The sequence below is a fragment of the Orcinus orca genome, chromosome 17 (genome assembly GCF_937001465.1).
Source record: "Orcinus orca chromosome 17, mOrcOrc1.1, whole genome shotgun sequence".
Taxonomy (NCBI): domain Eukaryota; kingdom Metazoa; phylum Chordata; class Mammalia; order Artiodactyla; family Delphinidae; genus Orcinus; species Orcinus orca.
The window spans coordinates 4931512-4958157 of record NC_064575.1 but is presented as its reverse complement, the minus strand read 5'-3'; the positions used below and the strand labels follow the sequence as shown (position 1 = coordinate 4958157).

At 45.1% G+C, this 26646-nt stretch overlaps 1 protein-coding gene across 1 annotated transcript; it reads left to right on the top strand.

Annotated features, from left to right (window-relative positions):
* Window positions 1-14525: 14525 nt before the first annotated feature.
* On the top strand, window positions 14526-18944 carry PENK (proenkephalin). The gene is made up of 3 exons (XM_004274997.3): window positions 14526-14766; window positions 15205-15345; window positions 17956-18944. Exons 2-3 carry the CDS (start codon window positions 15208-15210, stop codon window positions 18607-18609), a joined length of 792 nt encoding a protein of 263 aa, XP_004275045.1. The 5' UTR covers window positions 14526-14766; window positions 15205-15207; the 3' UTR covers window positions 18610-18944.
* Window positions 18945-26646: the final 7702 nt, after the last annotated feature.

The window sequence follows — 26646 nt, the reverse complement described above, 5'->3', positions numbered from 1 at the left end:
TTCAGTTTTTCACCATTGAGAATGATGTTGGCTGTGGGTTTGACATATATGGCCTTTATTATGTTGAGGTAGGTTCCCTCTATGCCTACTTTCTTAGAGTTTTTATCATAAATGAGTGTTGAATTTTGTCGAAAGCTTTTCTGCATCTATTGAGATGATCATATGGTTTATATCAATCAATTTATTAATATGGTGTATCCCATTGATTGATTTGCGTATATTGAAGAATCCTTGCATTCTGGGGATAAACCCCACTTGATCATGGCGTATGATCCACGTAATGTGCTGTTGGATTCTGTTTGCTGGTATTTTGTTGAGGATTTTTGCATCTATGTTCATCAGTGATATTGGCCTATAGTTTTCTTTTTTTGTAACGTCTTTGTCTGGTTTTGGTATCAGGGTGATGGTGGCCTCATAGAATGAGTTTGGGAGTGTTTCTCCCTCTCCTATATTTTGGAAGCGTTTGAGAAGGATAGGTGTTAGCTCTTCTCTAAATGATTGATAGAATTCACCTGTGAATCCATCCGGTCCTGGGCTTTTGTTTGTTGGAAGATTTTTAATCACAGTTTCAATTTCAATGCTTGTGATTGATCTGTTTATATTTTCTATTTCTTCCTGGTTCAGTCTCGGGAGGTTGTGCTTTTCTAAGAATTTGTCCATTTCTTCCAGGTTGTCCATTTTGTTGGCAGATAGCTGCTTGTAGTAATCTCTCATGATCCTTTGTATTTCTGCAGTGTCAGTTGTTACTTCTCCTTTTTCATTTCTAATTCTGTTGATTTGAGTCTTCTCCCTTTTTTACTTGATGAGTCTGGCTAATGGTTTATCAATTTTGTTTATCTTCTCAAAGAACGATCTTTTAGTTTTATTGATCTTTGCTATCACTTCCTTCATTTCTTTTTCATTTATTTCTGATCTGATCTTTATGATTTATTTCCTTCTGCTAACTTTGGGGTATTTTTGTTCTTCTTTCTCTAATTGCTTTAGGTGTAAGTTTAGGTTGTTTATGTGAGATTTTTCTTGTTTCTTGAGGTAGGATTGTATTGTTATAAACTTCCCTCTTAGAACTGCTTTTGCTGCATCCCGTAGGTTTGGGGTTGTAGTGTCTCCATTGTCATTTGTTTCTAGGTATTTTTTTTATTTCCTCTTTGATTTCTTCAGTGATCTCTTGGTTACTTAGTATCATATTGATTAGCCTCCATGTGTTTGTATTTTTTACAGTTTGTTTTCTGTAACTGATATCTAGTCTCATAGCGTTGTGGTCAGAAAAGATACTTGATGATTTCAATTTTCTTAAATTTACCAAGGCTTGATTTGTGACCCAAGATCTATCCTGGATAATGTTCCATGAGCACTTGAGAAGAAAGTGTATTCTGTTGTTTTGGGATGGAATGTCCTATAAATATCAACTAAGTCCATCTTTTTTAATGTGTCATTTAAAGCTTGTGTTTCCTTATTTATTTTCATTTTGGATAATCTTTCACATTGGTGAAAGTGGGGTTTTAAAGTCCCCTACTGTTATTGTGTTACTGTCAATTTCCCCCTTTATGGCTGTTAGTATTTGCCTTATGTACTAAGGTGCTCCTATGTTGGGTGCATAAATATTTACAATTGTTATATCTTCTGCTTGGATTGATCCCTTGATCATTATGTAGTGTCCTTCTTTGTCTTTTGTAATAGTCTTTATTTTAAAGTCTTTTATGTCTGATATGAGAATTGCTACTCCTGCTTTCTTTTGATTTCCATTTGGATGGAGTATCTTTTTCCATCCCCTCACTTTCAGTCTGTACGTGTCCCTAGGTATGAAGTGGGTTGCTTGTAGACAACATATATATGGGTCTTGTTTTTGTATATATTCAGCCAGTCTATATCTTTTGGTTGGAGCATTTAATCCATTTACATTTAAGGTAATTATCGATATGTATGTTTCTATTACCATTTTCTTAATTGTTTTGGGTTTGTTATTGTAGGTCTTTTCCTTCTCTTGTGTTTCCCAGCTAGAGAAGTTCCTTTAGCATTTGTTGTAAAGTTGGTTTTGTGGTGCTGAATTCTCTTAGCTTTTGCTTGTCTGTAAAGGTTTTAATTTCTCTATCAAATCTGAATGTGATCCTTGCTGGGTAGAGTAATCTTGGTTGTAGTTTTTTCCCTTTCATCACTGTAAATATGTCCTGCCACTCCCTTCTGGCTTGCAGAGTTTCTGCTGAAAGATCAGCTGTTAACCTCATGGGGATTCCCTTGTATGTTATTTGTTGCTTTTCCCTTGCTGCTTTTAATATTTTTTCTTTGTATTTAATTTTTGATAGTTTGATTAATATATGTCTTGGTGTGTTTCTCCTTGGATTTATCCTATATGGGACTCTCTGTGCTTCCTAAACTTGATTGACTATTTCCTTTCCCATATTAAGGAAGTTTTCAACTATAATCTCTTCAAATATTTTCTCAGTCCCTTTTTATCTCTTCTTCTTCTGGGACCCCTATAATTCAAATGTTGGTGCGTTTAATGTTGTCCCAGTGGTTTCTGAGACTGTCCTCAATTCGTCACATTCTTTTTTCTTTATTCTGCTCTGTGGTAGTTATTTCCACTATTTTATGTTCCAGGTCACTTAGCCCTTCTTCTGTCTCAGGTGTTCTGCTATTGATTCCTTCTAGAGAATTTTTACTTTCATTTATTGTGTTGTTCATTATTGTTTCTTTGCTCTTTAGTTCTTATAGGTCCTTGTTAAATGTTTCTTATATTCTCTCCATTCTATTTCCAAGATTTTGGATCATCTGTACTATCGTTACTCTGAATTCTTTTTCAGGTAGACGGCCTATTTCCTCTTCATTTGTTTGGTCTGGTGGGCTTTTGCCTTCCTCCTTCATCTGCTGCATATTTCTCTGTCTTCTCATTTTGCTTAACTTACTGTGTTTGGGGTCTCCTTTTCGCAGGCTGCACATTCATACTTCCCATTATTTTTGATGTCTGCCCGTAGTGGGTAACGTTGGTTCAGTGGGTTGTGTAGACTTCTTGGTGGTGGGGATTGGTGCCTGTGTTCTGGTGGATGAGGCTGGTGTTCTGTAGGAGTTGTTCCACATGCAGATGTATTCCTGTTGTATTTGTGGGGAGGAAGGTGATCTCCACGTCTTACTCCTCCACCACCTTGAAGGTCCTCCCCCATTTTTTTTTAATTGTGCTGCTTGTTTTTTGATATTGACCTCCATGAGCTGTTTGTATATTTTGGAGATTAATTCTCTGTCCATTGTTTAATTTGCAAATATCTTCTCCCATTCTGAGGGTTGTCTTTTAGTCTTGTTTACAGTTTCCTTTGCTGTGCAAAAGCTTTTAAGTTTCATTAGGTCCCATTTGTTTATTTTTGTTTTTATTTTCATTACTCTAAGTGGGTCAAAAAAGGTCTTGGTAACAATTTCTTATTTTTGCGGTATGTGGGCCTCTCACTATTGTGGCCTCGCCTGTTGCGGAGCACAGGCTCCGGACGCGCAGGCCCAGCAGCCATGGCTCATGGGCCCAGCCGCTCCATGGCATGTGGGATCATCCCGGACCGGGGCACAAACCCATGTCCCCTGCATAGGCAGGTGGACTCTCAACCACTGCGCCACCAGGGAAGCCCTTGGTAACAATTTTAATATCTAACAAGTTTGGAGAAGATGTAGAGAAAAAAGAACTTTTGATACTGCTGTTGGGAGCATAAATTAGTACAACTGCTTCAGAGAACAATGTGCCAATAACTATGCAGTTAAAGGGGCACCTGCTCTAACACCTTGGTAATCTAACATGGGTGTGACTCTTGAGAGTCTCTGGAACATGAGGGCAATGAGCTACATTCAGGGGTATCTCTGCAGCACTGTTTGTATTGAAACTAACCTACATGCTCGTAAGAAGGTAATGAATCCTAAATTGTGATTTAATCATTCCATAAAGCAATTAAAATGATTAAGCTAGAAATACATGTATTAACATGGATAAATCTTAACTGTGATTCTACGGACATCAACAGGACCCTGTATATTTTATGAACCCGAAGAGATGAAACAAAGTTTTAAAAATATATGGGTGAGAATATAACCACATACTCAGAAGTGAGTCACTCTGAAGGCAGAGATAGCACAACAGTATGGAAAAGGAGTAGGAAAAAAATGCTTTACCTCTTGACAGTTCATTACCTTTAAAATGGGGAAATGTATGGTGATATTTATCATAGACATTCCGTCCAGGCAGTGCGTATATATGTGTTTGTCTTTTATTCTCTCTGTTTTTCTATAAGTGTTACTTACATGAGGCACTGGATATGAGGGGGTGAAAGGCACTTAAATCCACCACTATTCCATGAGGCAGTGGTTCTATCACATTTCCACACCTTCTGAATCATCTATTCATTTCATAGGGAAACAAGCTATAATACTTAAAATTTCAAATCACTGTCTTACCATAGCAGTCTTTCTATGGCTGCTTACACATTTTAAATGTTTTATTTGCACCAAACACACCCTACTAAAAACAGAGTTTATTCTAAGCATCCCTTAAGAGAGAGAACCTCAGTCATAAACTACATTTTCTCACTCATTTTGGCAGCTCAGTTTATGGGAAGTGATCTCATCTGGGCTTGCTAATTGCATGTTCTTAAGTATCTGGCATAAGATAATTGCTTTTTTTGATGTGTGGAAGAAAATCTAATCTTTAGGACAGCAGCCTCTCACTCCCTGGAAGTCTGAATGCCAAGCTTGCTACCAATTCATCTGTTCACTCAACACATGCTTACTGACAGCCCACATGCTCCCTGGCACAAAAATGGAATTGAGTACCAAGTACTGTGAAGTAAGCTTTACATGCAAGATACCGTTGGGGTTCATCTAAGGGCTTCTCATATACTGGCTGGCTCTGAACCTTCCAGGGTGTGAGTGCTTTCAAAGACAAACAAATAAGACCCTAGTCAAAGCAGCAAGGACACATTTTAATAGGTAATATACTACTGCAGTAGGGAAAACAGTCCAGCAGGGACTGACCTCATCTTTGATTTGTATAGAGGTGACTGGGCCTTTAAGGGAGAGTGAGAAAGTAAGGAGGGGTGAGCAGAAGCTCAGTAGAATCAGGGGAAGTGAGACCTTACAAAAAGCATGAAAGAGATGGAGGGATTGGTCCATGGGAAATGCATCTGGTTTGCCAGCTGGCACTTATGGAAGTTCATCTCCTCCCCTCCCACAGAGGCTGGAGACAGGGGTCCTATCTTCAGGTCTTGGCTGGAACAAACAGCAAATTCTTCCGGCAGCCTTGAGTTTTCTCAGGCAGGCACTTTAAGGGGAGCTAGAGTCATCCTTGGGAGAAGGACTTGCACTGCTAGAAACCGGATTAGTGTTTGTTCAACCAAGTTTGAGGTCTACTGGAGAAGAAGACTCAGGGGAGTCGGGCTAGGGTTTGGTCAAGGAGAGAATCTTTGCCAGAAGCCCTGCCCCTACAGATGCAGGCAGGCAAGAGGAAGGAAAAGGAGGGCTTAAAAGTGACGCGTGACGTGGACACTTCTGCCCATGTCAAATGCAGTGTTCACAGCTAGATCGATGGTTTTGAGAACTGGAAAGCATCCTCGTTCAAGTTAGGGGAACCACTGACCGAAACTGCCCTCCCTGGCCAGGCCCCATAGTAACCACTTGCGGTGAGTCATCTCACAACAGGAGGTCCTAGTAAGGAACATGGAACTAACATGGCTACCACCAACCGGAAGAATTCGGGAAAGGCCAAAAGGAGAGAGGAGATGCCAGTCCATATGTCCTACCAACCTCCCAGAATCCTCTTGGCTGAGTGATGCACATGGCTCTCAAGGAGAGCCATTCCCTCTCCTTTTTCTCCTTTTATTAGACTTCCCTCTTGAGATAATGTAATCTAGGATGTGATTTGACACTTACCTTGTTAAGATGAACAATGAATACTTTGGGTGCCAATCAAGTGTAGAAAAAGTCCACATTTTTCAAATCAGTCAAGTAACTGTCAAATCACTTCATTCTACTTTTCAGATATAGCTTGAGCTATGAGAATCCCCAGAGTTTTCAATTCTGAGTGCGTTTTAATGGTCTTTTGAAAACTAAACCAAAATGAACTTGATCTTGAAAGTGATACTCTTATTCCAAAAAACTTTTATTGAGGCCTATTAAATACAAGTCCCTGTGCCTACACATGGGAATGAAAAGAAGACTCTGTGAAGTCACCTACAGGCTAGGAGTGGAGAAATGCACTATCGATTATAATCTAAGGTAGAATAACATCAGGTTAGAACCTATAAGAGTTCGTTCCTCTATGGGAAAAGAATCTAAAAAAGAGTGGATATATGTATATGTAGAACTGATTCACTATGCTGTATACCTGAAACTAACACAGCACTGTAAATCAACTATACTCCAATAAAAATAAAAAACAAAAAAGAGTTTGTTCCTCTTTGTTAACAAAAAATCAGAACTAGTAACAAACAACTAGAAAATAAACTTTAAAGTCATACCATTTGAAAGAGATCAAAATGCATGAAATCCTTAGAAATAAATTTTATAAAATGTATGCAATATCTATACGTTTAAAACTCATAAAAATTAAAGAAGACCTGAATATAGAGAGAGATATACCATGCTCATGGATTGGGAGACACAGTTGTTAAGACGTCAGTTCTCCCACAACTGATGTAGAGATTTAATGAGTCCAATCAAAATCCCAGCAAGCTTTTCTGTAGAAATTGTTGAACTGATTCTAAAATTTACATGGAAATGTAAAGAACTTGTAATGGCTAAAACAATTACAAAGAAGAACAAGGTTGGAGAATTTACTGTTTGATTTTCATATAAAGCTACAGTAATCAAGACAGTGTGGAATGTTAGCATAAAGGTAAACATATTGATCAGTGGAACAAAAAACTGAACAGAGAATTCAGAAACAGATCCACAGTTATATGGTCAATTGATTTTTGACCAAGTTGCCAAAATAATTCAATGGGAAAAATAGTCTTTTCAATAAATAGTACTGGAACACTGGATGTTTATTGAAAAAAAATTTACTTTGACCCTTATCACAGACCCAAATATTAACTTGATATATATCAAAGACCTAAACATAGCAACCAGAACTATAATACTGGTAGAAGAAAATAGGAGAGTGTCTTCACAATCTTAGGGTAGGCAAAAATTTCTTAAACAAGACACAAATCTTTGGCTCTTCAAAAGACATGGTTAAGAAAATAAGGAGGCAAGCCTCACTGGGAGAAAATATTCATAATACAAATTTATGACAAAAGGCCTGTAGCCAGAATATATAAAGAGTTCTGACAACTCAATCATAAACAACCCAAAAATGGGCAAAATATTTGAACTGACATATCACAAATGATATGAATGACCAAAAAGCATGTGAAAAGAAACTCAACATTAATAGTCATGAGAGAAAACATTGTAAATCAACTATACTCCAGTAAAAATTTTTTTTAAAATAGTCATCAGAGAAATACAAATTAAAGTTAGGAGATGTCACTGCACACCCATTAGAATGGCTAAATTTAAAATAAAAAAGAATGATTTCCTCTGTCTGCCATCCACTGAGAGTGAATACACAGCAAGAGCAGATTTAAAGAAGAGATAATTTAAGCAGTTGAACACATGACAAGTTTGAGGTGCCCAGAGCACATACACATTGAGATAACCTCATGTAGACAGAGGAGGAGCCAGAACTGGAGACAGAAATAATTGATGCATAGATGAGAGGTAAAGTCCTGGAGTGGATAAGAGTTCCCAAGCAGAACACGTAACTTGAGATGAGGCACAGGACAAAACCATAGGGAACATCACCATTTAAAGGACAGATGGAGAAAGAAAAGTCCAGGAGATAGAGTAAGAAGGCACAGCCAAAGAAGGAAGAGGAAAAGTTTTAGGGAGAACTCCTAGAAAGAAGGAATGGACAACGATATCCAACACTGCAGATACAACGTGTCCAATACTGCAGATACGACAAGTGTCCAATACTGCAGATACAAGTGTCCAACGCTGCAGATACAAGTGTCCGATACTGCAGATACAAGTGTCCAACACTGCAGATACGACAAGTGTCCAATACTGCAGATACGACAAGTGTCCAATACTGCAGATACAAGTGTCCAATACTGCAGATATGACATGTCCAGTACTGCAGATATGACAAGTAATATAAGGTCTAAAAAGAGTTTCTTGGGCTTTCATCTAAAAGTTCCTACTGACCTTAACAGGTCACCGTGTCCTGTTTTCACTGGAGTGGTAAGAGCAAAAGTAAACCGGCAGCAGCATAAGAAATTCGTAGAGGAGACGAGGAAGGGCCAACAAAGGAATCAGACCATTTTTCGACAGTTTTCACTGCCAAGATGGAGTTAGATAGAAATTGAGCATGGAGGAGAATGACTGCAGGTTTAAGATAGTGCCCTTTTTAAAAAACAAGAAGAAAGTTTTTATTCTAATGAGAGTGTATGAAGACTAAGAAGTAACAACTAAAATTCACCGTACAAGAGAGGAATACGTAGTCAATGACATGAGCTTCCTGAGGGTTAGGGAGTATGCCACATGCAAATTCAGAGACAATCTAAGTGGAAGAAGCAAATACGTTTGGGGGACACATGGCAAGAAGCTGAAGGAGGACTTGCCTGGAGAATGTCCATTAATTAATAAAGTGTGTGTGGTCCTCTAGGGAAGGATGATGGACTGGGCGAATGATAAGAGATGATCCCAAAGGCTCACATTCTGTCTTATTCCCACGTCTTCTCTGGGGGATATGAAGTTAAAAACACAAACGTATTATACATGAGGGACAAAAGCATTTCTTCTCCCCCCAGCCCCCATCTCTGAGCAAATCTCCTTGGGGGCATCAGGCTCCTTAGAGAACTCACTGTGGGAGTGGGCATTGCAGAGAAAATGGTGGGCTCATGGGAGCCATTGCTCTGTCCATCATGCATCCCTGAGTGACCAGCTGCTCCCCTGCAGTCCCCCCCCAAGAGCGCTTAAGCAACTTCCTTCCTTCCTGCGTCACTCCCACGGCCCCCCAGCCCACTCCCCTGGAGGCTCCCATGGCAGATCAATTCCCCATTCATACACCTTGCAGTCTGACAGCTGTCTCCTTCCACAGGCTCCTTCCTGCCTCTCTGCCTTGTCCCTGGACTCTCTCTCCAGTCTTCTCCACTTGTTCCAGGAACCCTGCCCTCCTGGGGAGCCTCTGAGTGCCCCAAACATTTTCTGATTTTCTGATCCAAACACTTCTACATCTTATCTCCCCTAATTGGCTCTGCCACGCATAGAAGTGTTGAAGATTAATGCGACATAATCTCTCCCAAATAAAATAACAATTGATCAGACTGTGCATGCCATGCCCAAGTCCTCTTTTCCAGCAACATCTTATTACAGTTTTATGAAGCAGCTTGTTACCCGCAGTTATTATAAATTGCTCTATCGATGTGATTTTTAATTTGGAGCGCTAGACAAATAGCCTATTTCCTTCAACCATTATCAAAATAGTCACTTGTTTTCATTATTTGAACACTCCAATAAGGAAGCCAAATCTTAGCTTCAAAAATAAGAGGCCAAGAACATGACAATCCAGAAACTGAGAAAAAAACCATTCTGCCTCAGAATTCAAGTTTAACACAGCACAACAAAAGGTCATTAATATAAATTGAATTCCTACACAGTATATATGTATACACATATTAGTTTTTCGTTTAATCCATGCAACAAACTAGTGTGGTTGGCTTTATTTTCCCCATTGTACAGAGGCGAGAAAAATGAGGTTTAGAGATTGACTTTCCCAAGTTTACACGCTCAACTGACAGCAAAACAGAAATTAAACTTAGTATTTTCTGATCCTAAACTCTTAAGAGCAAAATAATTGTTTTCCTGCATGAAATCATGCGACTTGTTAGTTTCTAGGCCATCTGCTGAGATATTTCCTGACGTTGCTCTTCCACTAAATGTATAATCAGATAACAGCTTCAGAGTAGAAAAAAGGCATATATTTTGACCTTACTCTTCTCTGATTCTATTTCGTGCCACACAAGATCACTTTCTCTAGACTGATTTTCACAAGATTCATCAAAATAATATTTTTGTCTAAGCTGTAACGTCTATGCACAACAAAATAGACACCAAGAGAGTAATGATAGAGCTAGAAGTGAGTATATGCGGGGTTTAGCTCTTCCTCTATATAATTTTATGGCAACAGTTTGACTTTGGGGGTCCATCCCATGAGCATGTGAGCTATGGAAGATGTAGCTACAAGAGGAACACGGTTTTCAGAAACGACTTTACTGAGTACCTATAATGTGTAAAGCTTGTGCTGGGGGTCGTACGCAGAGGAGTTCCCTCCAGAAGCTGGTGACCTGGAGCCACTGCACTTACAACAGTGATTTATTGCTACTGAAAACCTGTTTTGAATTGCTCTGCTAGCATTGCCTCGATTTCGGAAATCGTTTTCTTGGTGGATGTGTCCACTCATTCAGTTAATACTTTTGATCCCCTTCTCTTCAGGTCCTGCAGGTGGGGTCTTGAATTTGATTTTGGAAACCACCAAAAACAAATCAAAGTCAAGTTATGAACTAAGGTTTAGGTCCAATGAGGCAATACAATTTTTTAACATGCCTGGTTCTCCGGGGTGGCTGTTAAATTCCTTCAAAGCAGTCCCAGAAGTCATTTCAAAATGACTGCTCCAGAGTCTGGTTGCATCCCCAGCTATGTCTTCCTTGAATCTAATGAGTCATCATGTGACTTGCTCTATTCACGGTCTAATTACCTATACTTAACACTAAAATGTGTGTTTCCCCGTCTGAGAGTTGAAAGGCTAAGTTTAGGAGCTCTCTTTCAAGTCTAAGTTTACAGGATGCAAACAGTGTGTTCCACAGGCTTCCTTTAGTTTCCCTTCCTGGCTGCTTTGTTACTGTTTCCTCACTCTCTTTCTCCCTCTGACACATCGACACAGTTTCTATTATTTAAACTCCGTTTCAGGCAACTTTGTACCAGGTTCCTTTTGCTTCCAAGGGGTTTATTTTGCTCCCTGGCCGTTTGAGGGTGAGGATGCGCCAGCATTCACCCTCCTTAGAATGGGGGTTTATTACAGCACAGATCATCTTCCCACCGACTCCACTTACACCCTCTCTGCCACGGTGCTCTTCCTGTGCCCGTCTGAAGAAGACGCCTTAACAGAGGTCCTTCACGGTAACATGCCCAGCTCACAGAATCCTATCTTGCAAAGCCCACACTTTACAGTGTAACTGAAAATGGGCAAGTTTGCCCTGCCTCTGGTGTGACTCCAGACATCTGCAATGTGAGAACATGGTGCTTTTATGCTGAAACATTACACGATCCCCAGAGTGCGGAACTGCCTTGTTCCCACTGCTGCTATCTCACAGAGAGAGGGACAGAAAAGCAAGTTTCCATAACGAAGAATGTGTGTTTGGGAGGTGGGAAGTGGAGGGGAGGAGAGGAACCTGAAAGACATCCCGGAAATGATGGAAAAGGACCCTGAAAGGACTTGTTAAAATCCCTCCTACAGGCTCCCAGAATACATAAGAACTGAGTAAAACACCACTCATCATCGGGGCTTCAAAAGCCACATTTCTTGGTCTCCAGAATGAATCTCTTTTGTCTGATGTTTGGGACCTTAGGATCAGAAGAAGGTGAGGTCTTGATCATAACCTGGGAATCAGAATTCTGTGGATTAAATGCTTTAAGAGAAGGTTCCCTTCTCTTTTTTGAGTCTGATTTCTAAAGCTTTTTCCCAGAAGATAAGGCAAAATCTATCAGTGCTTGATAAATATCTAGAGGATCGTGAAAAAATGAATCCCTTGGAACTCACTACCACTGTTCAAATATAAAGGAAAGAACACAGAAATGTATGTCTTGTAGCCCCAGGGTAGATGGGGGAGGGTGGTAGGAAGAGATCCTCGCTGATTGGGGCACGCAAACCACACCCACCTCTCCCCACCGCATCCCTCCAGTCAGTCTGTCAACACACATTCACTCAGTACCATCTACACCCCAAGCATCTAGGCGGGTGCTGGGGCAGTCAGTATCCCCACCCTACTCCTAGGGGACAGCCTTCTCTTTCCTTTTCTCTCTCCCCTGACATTTAAAATGCCTCAGAGAGCTTCCCCGGTGGTGCAGTGTTTGAGAATCCGCCTGCCGATAAAGGAGACACGAGTTCGAGCCCCGGTCCGGGAAGATCCCACATGCCGCGGAGCAACAACGCCCATGCGCCACAACTACTGAGCCTGTGCTCTAGAGCCCGTGAGCCACAACTACTGAGCCCACGTGCCACAACTACTGAAGCCCGTGTGCCTAGAGCCCATGCTCTGCAACAAGAGAAGCCAGCGCAATGAGAAGCCCGCGCACTGCAACGAAGACCCAATGCAGCCAAAAATAGATAAATAATTAATTAAAGCCTCAGAGAATGATGCAGGTTCGCCAAGAGACACTAACTCAGAGCAGACAGTGATTGTTCCAACAGAAACAAAAAACAGGCCTGAGGGTGTGAGGGGAGGGGCGGGGGGAGGGCCTCTCCCTAGAGAGGTGTGATGGGACCTGGTTCTGCCTCGTTCTGTCTGGGCCGGTCACTTGGACGTCACTTGTATGCTCGGATCCTCGTTTTTCCCGTCCATAGAATAAAGGTTGGAATAACTTATCCCCAAGTCCTCTTTCAGGCTTCAGCTTCTACTTTTCCAAGATTCTAAGGGGTCTTTCGGCGTCCAGCACTGTGTACCCAGGGAAACAGCACGTGGTGCGGCCACTCACACGCGGGTCTCAGCCTTTGGCCCCGGTTACGTGTTTAAAGTTCGTACCTGGGTAGTCCCCAGGATGCCAGTGCTCAGATATAGCAAGTTTTCTCTCCTTTTAGGCCCGGTTGTTCGTGCACGGCTTTCGCACTGAGTACTGCAGTGTAGTCGCTGCCTTTCCAAACCCCGGGCAGCAGGGGGAAACCTCGTTCCTGCTGGGGGACGGGTATGTAGCTGGAGACAGCATCACTAGCTCTCCACCCTCGTCCATGTGAAAAGCCTAAAACGTCGAAGGGGAAACGTTCTGCTTTTCCGGCAAGATGTCAATGCTGGCTCCTCCGATCTGTGTGGAGCGTTCTGCCGCCGTAGCCCCGCGCTCCGCTTCCCGGCCCGGTGCAGGGCTGCCTTGCCCGGGAGGCAGGCAGGGCGCGGGAGGCGCTCCGCGGCCTCTCGGCTGCGTGTCCGCGGCTGGCACCCTAAGACCCCTCCCCGGAGCCCAGACCTACGCAGGAGAGCGCTGCCCTCTAGTGACCAGAGTGGGAGACGCAGCGCGGCCCGAGCTCGGAAGAGCCCTGCGGCGGCTGGTCCTCGCGAAGGTCCAAGGGCTGGCGCATCCTTTGCAGAAGGTGCTTTGACTGGGAAAGCACTGGGATTCTTTCTCTGTGTACGAGCTGTAGGACTCTGTGATTTCCCTCTAAGACCAGGATTGATAGATACATAGATGGATGGATCAATCAATAAACAATAAACGTAGGATAAGTAAATGATAGACAAACCTAAAGGCAGATGGATGGCAGGGTTAGAAACACGTTTTTAAGGCTTGCTATGTGCCAGGCACAAGGCTATGTGCTTTGGTCCATTATTTCATTTGCGTCTCTCCGGAACCCTATGCGTAGCCTCCGGCCCTATTGTCCCTCATTACCTCTGTCCCTATTTTCCAAATGGGGAAACTAAGGCCTCAGACAAGGTAAATGGCTTGCTTCCTGGCAATCTTCCGCAGAGCGAGGATGGCGAGCAGGTCTCAATCGACGGCCCCAGCCTCCGCCATCGGCGCTCTGCCTGGCCGCGCCCCAAGCCCCAGACGCCCTGGGTACCGCGTCCCTCCAACCTCGCTCCTTGGCCACCAGCCCTGATGCGGACATCGCCCCGGCCCCGCACCCAGTCTCACTCGTGGAAATCCCCCAGGACACCCTGGTAGGTGGGAACATCGTTACCGAAGCGTGGGCTTTACCGCGTGCGCGCTTGGCAAGGGGTCTCACTAACGAGAAAGGGGAAAGCTCTGTCCAGAGATTTTAAGATCCCCGGAAAGTTTCAATCAGTCATTCCTTTAACTGTTAACTGAGCGCTTACTACGCGCCTGACGCTGTCAGCAAGGGAGTCTAGGGCGGGGACAGACCGGTGGACAAGTGACCACATTCCGGACGGCTGTGCCCGGCGCCCACCCGGGTCGCGGGGCAGCTCCAGGAGGAGGCGGGGGAAGGGTACCCCCACACATACTCGGAGGGTCTCCAGCACATTCCGTGTGCCCCGCTAACTCCCCCTCCCGCCTGGGCCCTCGACCGGAGCCCGCACGCCGGGGAGGGCGATGGCAGTGACTTTGCGCGGGGGCCCTTGATCTCATCCCACTCTCTCCCCAACTTTCCTAACTGCCTTGGTGTGTCACCCGGCCGAGCGGTGGGCCGCCACGCTCATCCCCCCGCCGCGGTCCGGACCCCCCTTCCGGCGGGGGCGGCACGCGGCCGGCGTAGGGCCTGCGTCAGCGGCAGCCCGCCGGCGATTGGGGCGCGCACGCCTCCTGCGCTCCGGGGCGAATTATAAAGTGGGTCCGGCCGCCGCAGCCCGGAAGGCGAGGGAGGCTGTAGAGGCGGGCCCCCAACCCTGCGCTGCGGCCGCGGCGACGCCGAGGACCGTGACGGTGAGCCCCGCGCCGCCCGCCCGCCCGCCTGCCTTGCTCTCCTCTCCCTCCTGGAGTCGCCCGCACCGGCTTTCTCCGACCAGCCTGTGCGCCCGGAACAGTGGCAACGTGAGTGAACTTGGCCAAAGCTCGCTTTGCTGCGTGGGTTTGGGGCCGTCCGCCAGCTGCGTTTTATTCCGCGTTGCGTTGCATGGGGTTCCCCAACTTTCTTCCGCTCCTTGTATGTGACCCGGGTCAATATCGCGCCTCCCCGGGCTGGCGCGCTCTCGAATTTGGTCTCCGTAGTTCCCTCCAGAATCCTGCCCGGGCCAGCGGCCGCCCGGAAAGGGAGCGAGTGTCTGGGGCCGCCCCGGGGTCCGGGTGACAGTGACAACTCGGGAACCGCGAGGCGATCGGAGCCGTCCCCCAGGCGAGCGAGGGGACCGGGAAAGAGTGTCCCGGCGGGCTCGACGAACGCCCCGTTGCAGCTGCCCCGCGAGGAGTCCCTGCCAGGGAGCCGCTCTGCGCCCCGGGCGGGCTCGGAGTTCGTGTGCCCTCTCCCCGCAGACCATGGCGCGGTTCCTGAGACTCTGCACTTGGCTGTTGGCGCTCGGCCCCGGGCTCCTGGCGACCGTGCGGGCGGAATGCAGCCAGGACTGCGCGACCTGCATCTACCGCCTGGCGCGCCCGACCGATCTCAACCCACTGGTGAGTGTTCCGCGCGGCGCGGGAGCTGGTAACCGCGACCCTGCGCGGACAGCCCGGGTCCTCCGCGCGGCGCATCTCGTGGTCACAGCCGGCGCGGACCCATGGTGACCCAGGCGTCCCGACTGTTCCCCGAACGCTGACCAAGTAGCTCTCGGGACCCGCGACTATCTAGGGACCGGAAAGGTCGGCGGGGTCTCCGCGCAAACCAAGTTTGTTTTCACCCCGGGGAGGCGGGAGCCCCAAGCTGTACTGTCTTCAGCACCTCGGAGAGCACTGGGTTGTCGCCTCACCTGCCGCCAGGAAGATGCTCAGTTACCCCGCCTCCTCACATAGCCCACCAAAGGCTCCTTCCGCACACAGCCATCTTCCCATCCTTCCCGCAAAGAATATAGACTTTTTTATTAGTGATATTCCGCTGCCTTTATTCGAATGTCATTTCTCTAGCCCTTTTAAGCTCAGGTCTCTCAGATCCTGACCCTCACTTGCGGGTACGAGAGAGCAATGGGATGGGGAAGGGATAAAGGGAGGGGAGGAAGGGAGAGCGCAGGAGGCTGGAGAGAAAGAGGTCAGCCACCGTTTTACAGACAGCAGGTGATGCTGGAATTCAACTTCTGTCTTGTCTAGAACGTGCTTTTGTAACACCTACTAAGACAGCAGTTTACTTTGGCTATGAAGAGGGCACAGGAGACGTGGCAGAGTCCAAAGAGGTGGCCGCAATGCAAAGATAAATTACACAGGGGCTTGGGGTTGGGGGAATCTAAGGTCAAAAGAACCGTCTTTCTTATCATAGTCTGTGTGCTCTTGAATCACTCCTGTTGCTCTACTGAGTCAGAATCTCTGAAGTTGGGACTCAGGAAGCTTCATTTTAACTAGTTCCCCCAATAATTCCTTTGCACTGTCTCCTCAATTTGTTGAATTTCTGTGATAACTTAAGTTGGGCAGAGAATAATGTACTAATCCAAAGAGCTCAGCTCCTCACTAGAGCTTTTGAAGCAATTTTATTATGTAGATGCATAAAACAGGGACAAAAATTAAGGAAAGATTCCACAAAACCCAAGGTGTATATTTCAGGTTAAATGTTTCTTCGTTCCATTGGATTACCTGATCCACTTCATTTGACAAGACAAGTAGTAGGGCTTTATATTTAAACTCTGAGAAAAATGCTGCATCTTAAGTAGGGGTAACAATCCCCTTCATCCATCTTTTTTCTTTCTGATTTGTTTTTTGTTTAACTGGTTAGTTTTCTATTGAAGCTTACATTTAGGATTGTTATTTTCTCTGTGAAAAAAGACTTGTTGATGACTATATTGTTAGAATTATAGCAGCTCTGGAATTTTCACTTAGATGAAAAAGACACATGAGAAATTAGGTTGCTTAGCCAGAACTATGTAGTAAAATCAATGTAACACATATTTATTGAGTTTCTAGCATGTGAAAGACACTTGTGCTTCATTCTGTGGTGGATACAAAGATGAGCAGGCATGCCATGATTGATGTCCAAATTGAATTTACCCTCTAACACAGAGGGTGAATAATACAAAAATTCATAGACGGCTACAGGAGCATATAAATTAACACCACTTCCATTCTGTGACTGTGCTATTCTGATTATTTGCCATTATTTGTTTTTGAAGGAATCCCTTTTTAAAAGCCTTTTGGTAACAGTATACAAATATTGAACATTAATTTTTGGCCAATAGATTATTTAAATTTCATTTTAGGATGGAAATATTCTTGACACCTGAACATCTTAAATTTTTAATGATGTTTTGACTTCTTAATCAGATGTCAAGAATAAAACAGAACCATTTTAATTAGCTCTTTAGATTTTTATATATGCATATATTTAATTTTCTTAGACACAAAGAAAATTAATAAATAAATCATTAAGAGCTGCTCAAATATATACCCTAAAGAATTTTGTTGCACTAATAAAATGTTTCCTTTCATTGTGAAAATAATATGTATTTCATATTAAGTAATATACATATATATATACATATATATTTTTTTTTTTTTTTTTTTTTTTTTTTTGCGGTACGCGGGCCTCTCACTGCTGTGGCCTCTCCCGTTGCGGAGCACAGGCTCCGGACGCACAGGCTCAGAGACCATGGCTCATGGGCCCAGCCGCTCCCCCTGCATCGGCAGGGGGACTCTCAACCACTGTGCCACCAGGGAAGCCCTACCCAATATATTTTTAAATCCCCAGAAAATGCCTGTTTTTTATGTCTAAATCATGGGTTGGTAACTGGGCTCTATAAGTAGACTTCAGGGGGCCATAAAAACCCCTGAATTGCTAGGAAATATATATAGGTTAAACTTGGGTGGGAAAATATCTTTACAATATTGCAAGGGCACAGCATATACAATCTGTTAAAATGCAAAGAAAAATTCTAATTTGATTCCATTAATTCTCCACAATCTCCCCTTCTGAATTTCCTTTGATTTGCCTGTTCAGTACGGCAAAAAGTTGTAATAAGGAAAATGAGACCATTATGTGGGAGTTTCCACATCAAAGCAAGCACAGAGTGGTCTAAAAAAAAAAACATGTGTTTGATGAACGAAATCAGAAAAGCCTCTTTTTATCACTAAATCGAATTCTTTTCCCAGGCTTGCACACTGGAATGTGAGGGGAAACTGCCTTCTCTCAAGACCTGGGAAACCTGCAAGGAGCTTCTGCAGCTGTCCAAGCTGGAGCTCCCTCCAGACGGCAACAGTGGCCTCGGCAAACAGGAGGACCACCGCTTGCTCGCCAAGAAGTACGGGGGCTTCATGAAGAGGTATGGAGGCTTCATGAAGAAGATGGATGAGCTGTACCCCCTGGAGCCGGAGGAAGAGGCAAACAGAGGTGAAATCCTTGGCAAGAGATACGGGGGCTTCATGAAGAAGGATACGGAGGAAGACGACTCCATAGGCAATCCCTCCGACCTGCTGAAAGAGCTGCTGGGAGAGGGGAACCAGCGAGAAGGGGCTCCCCACCAGGAGGGCAGGGATGACGCAGACGTGAGCAAGAGATACGGGGGCTTCATGCGAGGCTTAAAGAGAAGCCCCCAGCTGGAAGACGAAGCCAAGGAGCTGCAGAAGCGGTACGGCGGCTTCATGAGAAGAGTGGGTCGCCCTGAGTGGTGGACGGACTACCAGAAAAGGTATGGCGGCTTCCTCAAGCGCTTTGCAGAGTCCCTGCCCTCCGACGAAGAAGGTGAAAGTTACTCGAAGGAAGTTCCCGAAATGGAGAAAAGATATGGAGGATTTATGAGATTTTAATCCCCTTTCCCATCAGTGAGCCCAGGCCCCAGCAAGCCTTCCTCCACCCCCCAGTGAGAGACTGCTTCGCCGCCGGTCGTGTTGTATTGTCCTGTGTTGCTTGCATTATACAGTTGACTTGATTGTCTGGATAACTTAACTGTACAACCTGAAAGCTGTCACTCCAGGTCCTGTGTTCTTTTGAGAATCCTTAAGCCTTTCAGTATTGGTCTCTTGCAGCTGTCTTGTTTACATGCTCAAATCGTTTTTGGTATTACCTTGTCCTTTATTTTTGACAAAATGCCAATAAATGCATACTTGTATGTAGATATAATAAACCCATCACCCCAACTGCACAACATTCTTGCAAGTTTCTTCCCCTCCGAAGCTCTCATTCGCCCTTAGGTTTCCACCACACATCCTAAACTCACAGACAGTGAAACCATCTGCTTTCAACAGAAGCATCACTGGCCCCCTCCTCTTCCAACTGCTGAGGCTGCAAAAACATTTTTCATTTAATTCCTTGTATATGACATCTTAGATGAGCAAACACAGTAGCAAAACAAAATGTATTTCCACTCTCGTTTCTGGAATTCAGGTACGTGAGGAATAACCAAAGCCTAATAAAGATACAAACTGTACCCTCATATATAAGGAACTCTGCATTTACATCCAAATGTGTATGTCTCTTTTCTTCAGCAAAATATTTTAGACGTTAATTAAAAAAAAATTAAAGATAATTTAGCCCCATTTTACAAATACAGAAAGTGGAGCCCAGAAAGGTCAATTCATTGGCCCAAGATTGCCCAGCAGTTGAAGGATAGAAGTGGAATTAAGACCCGAAACTTCTTGCTCCCAAGCAATGTCCTTTCCACTCCAGTTCCCTGTCTCTCATCCAGGCCACCACCAAGAATCGGAAGGACTTGTGTCTCTATCTCCACTGTTGTCCACCCCCTACACCATAACCCCGGTGGGTCCTCCAGAATCTGATGAACGGACAGATGCAGGAATGGAGGGATTTGGTGACCAGATCACTGGGCAAGGTATTATGAATGTTTTGGAAGGCAAATTCTCATCACACAAGGAGTTTATGACTACTTCACATTAATTACAACATTTGGGACAACAGGTACAAAAAATGTAACATGTCTTTTGTTTTTCTAATTGAAACCACCTGCAGCTAAATTCCCAACCACTGAGTCATTTTCCCAGGACCCTCACTCATCCTTTCCTTTGCGTTCTTCCCCCCAAATCAGAGTTTAGCAACTGAGGGAGACAGAGGAAGAGCCTCTGCTCTGCAACCCAGGTCTGTGCAAGACCATGTGCTGCCTCCCGATGGGGCCGCCCACCGCCCCTCTGAGTCCAGCCCTGCTGGGTTCCCGGGACCTCCCCACGGCCATGTGCTGTCCCCCCGGTCAGTGCAAGGGGTCACAGGTCCCTGCCACTCACTGATCCCCACCAGCAGCCATCTCCGTGATCTCTGACAAACTAACTTCCAGGCCAGAGCCCTCCTTCTTTGGAACTAGAGATGCAGATAATGTAAGCGTTTGAAGCAGGCTGGAAAGGAGCTGATGAACAGCAGCAGGCCTGTGGAAATCCGTGTCTGGAGCCGTAAGAAGTGATAGGGCTGAAACACATCAGAGATCTTGGGTCTCTATTCAACCTGAGCCAACTCCTTCCCTTGGAAACGCCAGCCCAGTACTTTTCCAAAGAAATCCGAAACCTCAATTTTCATGATAATATCTCAAGTTCTTAATTTCGGCCTATTGATTCCATTTAAACCAGTGTGGCCCAAACAAAACCCATCTGCAGGTCAGATTTGAGAGACAAGGGGCTAGTCCTTTGAGGGGAAAAAAGTCACTTAATTCTCTCCCTCGGAGACACAGGAGGGAGGAGATATGGGGATATATGTATATGTATAGCTGATTCACTTTGTTATAAAGCAGAAACTAACACACCATTGTAAAGCAATTATACTCCAATAAAGATGTTAAAAAAAAAAAAAATTCTCTCCCTTAAAACTAAGGATACCCAAATCTGAGAAACAGAAATCCAGCCTGCACCCCGGAGACAGTAAAAGCAGAATGATTGGTTCCTTCGCTTTAAGATAATAATCCAATTATTATGTTACAGTAAAACAGTATGTGTACATATATATCTCATCCAATGTGTATGAGAAAATACAGTCAAATGAATATGCACTCTTTTTCAAACCAAGCATAGTTCTTCCCGGGGAGCCTTTTCGTTTCTACTTGGGGTAGCTGTGCAGACCGAGCTCAGGTGCTCAGGGTAGCTAACAGACAAACGTCCGGCCCTCTACTTCACCATCTGGGGCCTCTTCTGAGGGTGGTGAATTGAGGGCCTGGTGGATGCACCACAAATGTTTAGGGAGGGAAGGAACAGAGGAGAGCGACGGGGAAACAGAGGAAGGGAGGAGAGAAGGGAAAGACCATGGGACAAGATGGTTCGTTCCCCTTGGGTGCACGTGGGGCTGTCAACTCCTACCCGGAACATCAAACGAAGCAAGGACCTCACTCAGGCTGACCTTAACAGTAAGGTCACATTGTGTGCACAGCAAGGGCGGCTGTGCACAAAACGTGACTCCTGTGGCTCAAGGGGTGCTGGGTAGGTCTTCCTGTGTCCCCAGATATCCCCCAGGCTGTCCAGCCTTCAGTCTGAAATACCATCATCAGCTTTATCTCTTAAAGGCTTTCATTTTCAAGACTTTCCTATTTAAATGCTGAGGGGCATTTGCCTAAGAGGCCCCTGGGATGCTCTTCTATTTATTTATTTTAACATCTTTATTAGAGTATAATTGCTTTACAATGATGTGTTAGTTTCTGCTTTATAACAAAGTGGATCAGTTATACATATACATATGTCCCCATATCTCTTCCCTCTTGCATCTCCCTCCCTCCCACCCTCCCTATCCCACCCCTCCAGGCGGTCACAAAGCACCGAGCTGATCTCCTGTGCTATGCGGCTGCTTCCCACTAGCTATCAAATGTAAGGTAGATAGCTAGTGGGATGCTCTTGTAAACGCAGATAACTGTGCCCTGGCTGTGGCGCTCAGCGTGCGTCCAGCACAGGTGCTCTTGGCCCCATAACCGCGGAAGGGGTGGGAGTAGCCCAGGACGAGGACTTCGAGTTGATGGGCTAGAGTGTAGGGTAAGATGAACTGGAAGCTGCAGCTCTCTGAGAGGGTCTCTGGGAAACTCTGTGCGCCTTTTACAGAGTTGATCCCCACAGACTGCAGAGGGCGGCGCTGCTCCACTCTGTACCTGTCCTGGCACGGGGGCTCCCCAGCTCCACCTCCGAGCCTGAGTCCTGATCTGGTTCCTCCTGGGAGGTGATAACCTGTGACCTCTGGGGCCAGCCTGCCTGGGTTGAAATCCCAGCTGATGGTGTGAGCGGAAGTTCTCCTCTTCCGAGCTCAGTAGGGGTGGGAATACGCTAACACGGTAAGACGCACGGGTGCTTCAGCCCCGTCGGGGTCAGCGCCCACAGGGCTAGCTACCTCCTTCAAAACGCCCAGCTGGTACTAGTGGGTCTTGGGCTTTTCTCCACCTCGCCCTGCCTCACCTGGGCCTCTCGGGACCAGGTATCCCTTACCCCCAGGCTCTCAGTGACCGGCTATCCCTCACCTGATCCTCTCAGGGATCGGGTACCCCTCACCCCTGGTCTCTCAGAGACCAAGTGTCCTTCACCTGGGCCTCTCGGGGACTTGGACTGCAAAATTCACATCAGCAGCGGGAACTAGGCAATAGTTTAAACATACCCATCTATGTCATGTGCTTATACTTTTTCTCTTAGCTTTTTTTTTTATCAAGTATAACATATCTCCAGAGAAGTCCACACATCGTAAGTGTACATCATAAGCTGCAAACAAACGTACCCATGAACCATCATCCTGGTCAAGAAAGAGAAGAAACAGAAGACCTCTGACACCTAGAATACAGCATCACCAGCACCCACTCACATGCCCTTCCGAATAAGTAGCTCTCCCCTGTTCCCCAAAGGTAACCACTCTCCTAACTTCTGTAACCGTTGATTAATTTGTATGTTTTAAAACTTTCCATAAAAAGAAAATACACTTTTTTCTATTTAACCACGTGGCTGGCGTTATATTGACAAGATTCAACCATCCCGTTGCATATAGCTGTGGTTGGCTTATTATTTTTATTGCCAAACAGTATTCCATTGCCTGAAAATAATGCACGTCCCATTTTGTTATTAATGGAGGCTCACGTTGTTTCCAGTTTGGGGTTATTGCAAATACTGCTGCGACCATGTGGCTTATCACAGGTGACACATTTCTCTTGGGAATATAACTAGAGTAGATTTGCCAGATACTAGGATATGCATAGGTTCAACTGTAGGCTGTCACGCCAAACAGCTTTTAAAGAGTGTACTAATTTGGACTCCTAACCGCAGTGTGTGCCTCCCCAATACTTCATACTGTCTTTTTTAAATTTTAGCCATTCTGTTTTAATTTACATTTCCCTAATTACTAATGAGATGGAACACCACCTTATACGCTTAGTGACCACTTGGGTATCTTTAGTTATTCTTTTGCTTTTCAAATGTATTTTTCAAGTTATGCATCTGAACTATTTTCTGCTCTGTGGTAAATGGCCTTAAACCATGACATAAATGCATGAGTTTTTTTAAACTATAAAATACCCCCAGGAGTCACTTTTTTTACCTCCCTGTTACAATCTCCACAGCGCGCCTATAACCCTGCCCATAGACTGACTCCATGGCATTGCTGGCAGAATACCGGATATGCTTTACGATCTTCCTGCCATGTTTTTTCATGGTTGGAACATGAGGTAGAGTGTTTGGTAGAGCAGCCCCCTCCCAGCTGGGTGCCTGTGAGTCCCCAGGGTCTCCTGCCATTAGTAGAAGGGGGAGGTCCTCCCAGCACCGTCCTCAGCAAGGTGAAGGGAGCATTTCTAAGGGGAGTCCCAGGTTTTGATGAGTAGTTTCAAGGAATCCCCTTCATCCAGGTCTTGCAGAGTCATCCTCTCCCCTCACCCCAGCCCGAGGGGCATGAGGCTCCACGCTCCTCTCTTCCCTGGAGAACCCCAGAGAACTCGAGGGCCTCTGGTTCCCCTCATCTGGGGCTTGATCTAGAAAAGAAATTGGAAGGGGGAGGGGTTTGCAAGCAGGAACTGAAATGCCAACTTCCCACAATTCCCCCTTCAATTTCTCAATCAAGTAAAAGGCTAGGTCTTCCAAGCACAGAAAAAGTGCTAAGAATAGGCGCGCTGTGGAGATTGTAACAGGGAGGTAAAAAGTCCACACTCTGAAATCCGCATTTCAAAATGTCACATGTAATTAAATATTTTTTGCTCAATCGCGTTGTTTTCTATGTGACTTCCACACAACTTCTGAGAAAAAAGTAATCCTTGGTGCTTTGTCAGAGCTGTATCCCGGGAGCCTAGCACACAGGTCTCAACAAAACAGGTGTTTGAAAAATATTTGTTGAATAAATGAATGGCTTACAAATTAGCTGGGAGGACAGTGCACAGAGTTAATTATCAATGCAAGGGGGGAAATGATGGGCTCAGGCAACAATTCAGAAGAAGAGGTGTCCCTGTGTGCTGTATGGAGGAGATGAACTTGAGCTCTGATTGGAGAGAGGACCTGACCTTCCCGGAACGTGCTCTGGGGAGCATGGAGTGGGTGCTAGGGAAGGAATCTGGCCTGGGTGTCACATAACTAAGTCTTACATATACTCAGTCATAGCGGTCCACCCAAGAAGATTGTGCTTATGACAGGACACCTCACTTCAAGAGCACCAAGGATTAGACACATCACCTCAACAGCACCAAGGATTAGTATTTTTTAATAAGTTCGGTAGTTGTGTCCTTATCAAAATTATACTTCAGTGTGTCTTCTGGGTTAAAAATGTGACCCATTAAGTGAAACTCCGAAGCCACAGCTTGGGTATGGGATGGCGCAGAGACTTCACCCCAGGTGTCAAGTGTGATTCATATCTATAAGGGTTGAAAAGATTGAGGACATATCAGGGTTCAGCAAATACTGGGCAGCAACATCTCACAAGTGTGGGATGGGAGAACGGCCACGATTGATCCCTAATTTAGGTCAGAGGCAAGTTTCACAGGCGAGGACTGTTGGCAAAGCATCCAACCGAATGGGAAAGCACAGAGGGCAGGAGCCAGGCAAGGATGCCCACTATTACCACCACTATTTAACACTGTCCTGGAGGCCTCAGTCAATGCATTTGACAAGAGACGTCACAAGTGTAAGGATTGAAAAGGAAGAGATAAAACTATACCCATCTACAAATGCAAGAATATCAAATGAAAAGCGACAGTCGAAAAAGTCACTACGAAAACAGGCTATGACGTTAACATAGAGAAATTAATACCATAATATACAACTTGTCAGAAGATATAACTGAGAGAATACAGGCCTCACACAGGGCAACTGGACGTCTAGCCCTCTCACAGGTAGGCAAGGCCCTGGGACTAATTCCAGTGTGAGGCCAGCTGTGAGGTGACCTTACTAACGGCAGCACCACAGCAAGGAATCAGTCTGGACCGCTGAGTCGACTGACTGACCCACCTAGGTCCCTGCATGAGTGACAGACAAGTCTTGACTGTATTTTGTGACTAAGCTGTAGGGCTTTATTTTTTTCATAGCACAGCCTTTTTTACACTAGTGGTAAAGGGAGGTTAAAATGTGAGCCGTCTGAGTTAGAAAACTTTCAAATATTGTTGAGAGACACAAACTTAGACCTGAACATCAAGAAAGAAATTCCAGGTTTCTGCATAAGAAGGTCTGAAGATGTCAGTCCTTCCTAAGTGAATGTATCCATTTCATCCCAAGAAAAATACCAACAGTTTTTCCTTCTGGAACTACACTCGCTGACTCTAAATTTCATAAGGAAAAAATAAATAAGAAAACAGTGGAGGAGAGGCGTGCCCAGCCTGGCGTGGAGCAGGGTAGGCGCTGGGAGGTGGACTCTGCTGCTCTGTGTTCCGGGCACATCCGGAGGCTTCAGCAGAGGCTGCAGGGACCAAGCCAGCACCAAGGCTGCATGGCTGGGAGATGCCAGAGCAGATACTGAGGCAGCACTGGCTGCAGCACCAGCAGGAGGGCAGGGGCTGTGAGTGCCTCAGGGAACCCCACCTGGTCTGTGCCCTGCTTGCCAGCCTCTGAGGGCTCCCTCCCCACAGCCTGCAGCCTGACAGCTCAGCTTCCTGGCTCAGCGCCTTATCTTCCTGGTAAAAAAGAGAGAGAACGAGAACCAGGTACAGAATGGAAGCTTTTCACCAATTTCTCAGCCATGGCAAGGTTTTAATCTGCTGCCTTAAAGAATATGTACATATATAGCTGATGCACTTTGTTATAAAGCAGAAACTAACACACCATTGTAAAGCAGTTATACTCCAATAAAGATGTTTAAAAAAAAAAAAAGAATCCCTGAAAACCACCCTTGTGAGGCTCAAGAAAGGAATGAAATACTGGTTTATGTTGCATGTAGCCTGACACCCACTGTTGCATGTAGCCTGACACTAACGCGTTTCATTAGAAAAATCAAGAGCTTGAAAACTCTCTCAGCTCCAGGGAGCTCAGATTTAGCTGCCAAAATAAAAAGTCAACTCAGGGGGAATTACAACCGTGGAAAAGAAGAGCGGATACTGAGGAGTGACCCTACCCGATAGTAAAATAAAGATGGAAAGCATCAGTATTGCCAACAGTATGGCCCATGAGCAAATAAACAAACCAAGAAACATAGTAGAAAGTTAGAAACACACAAACATACATGAGAATTTAGAATATGATAGGCATAATTTCAACCGGGTGCATTAAAATGGACTCTGGAAAGAAATGCTGTGTGTGTGACCGGTAATAGTTTAAAAAGGCAAAACTGAACCCACACTCCACACCACGAACATAAATCGGAGATTGTTGAGCCAGCGGGTAAGCGCATCCCTAGCGTGGTTAGATACTGCTGAGTTCTGTGCCAGAGGGGTCCTATCACTTGATCTGAATAATCAAAGACCTAAAAGTAAACAAAACTAT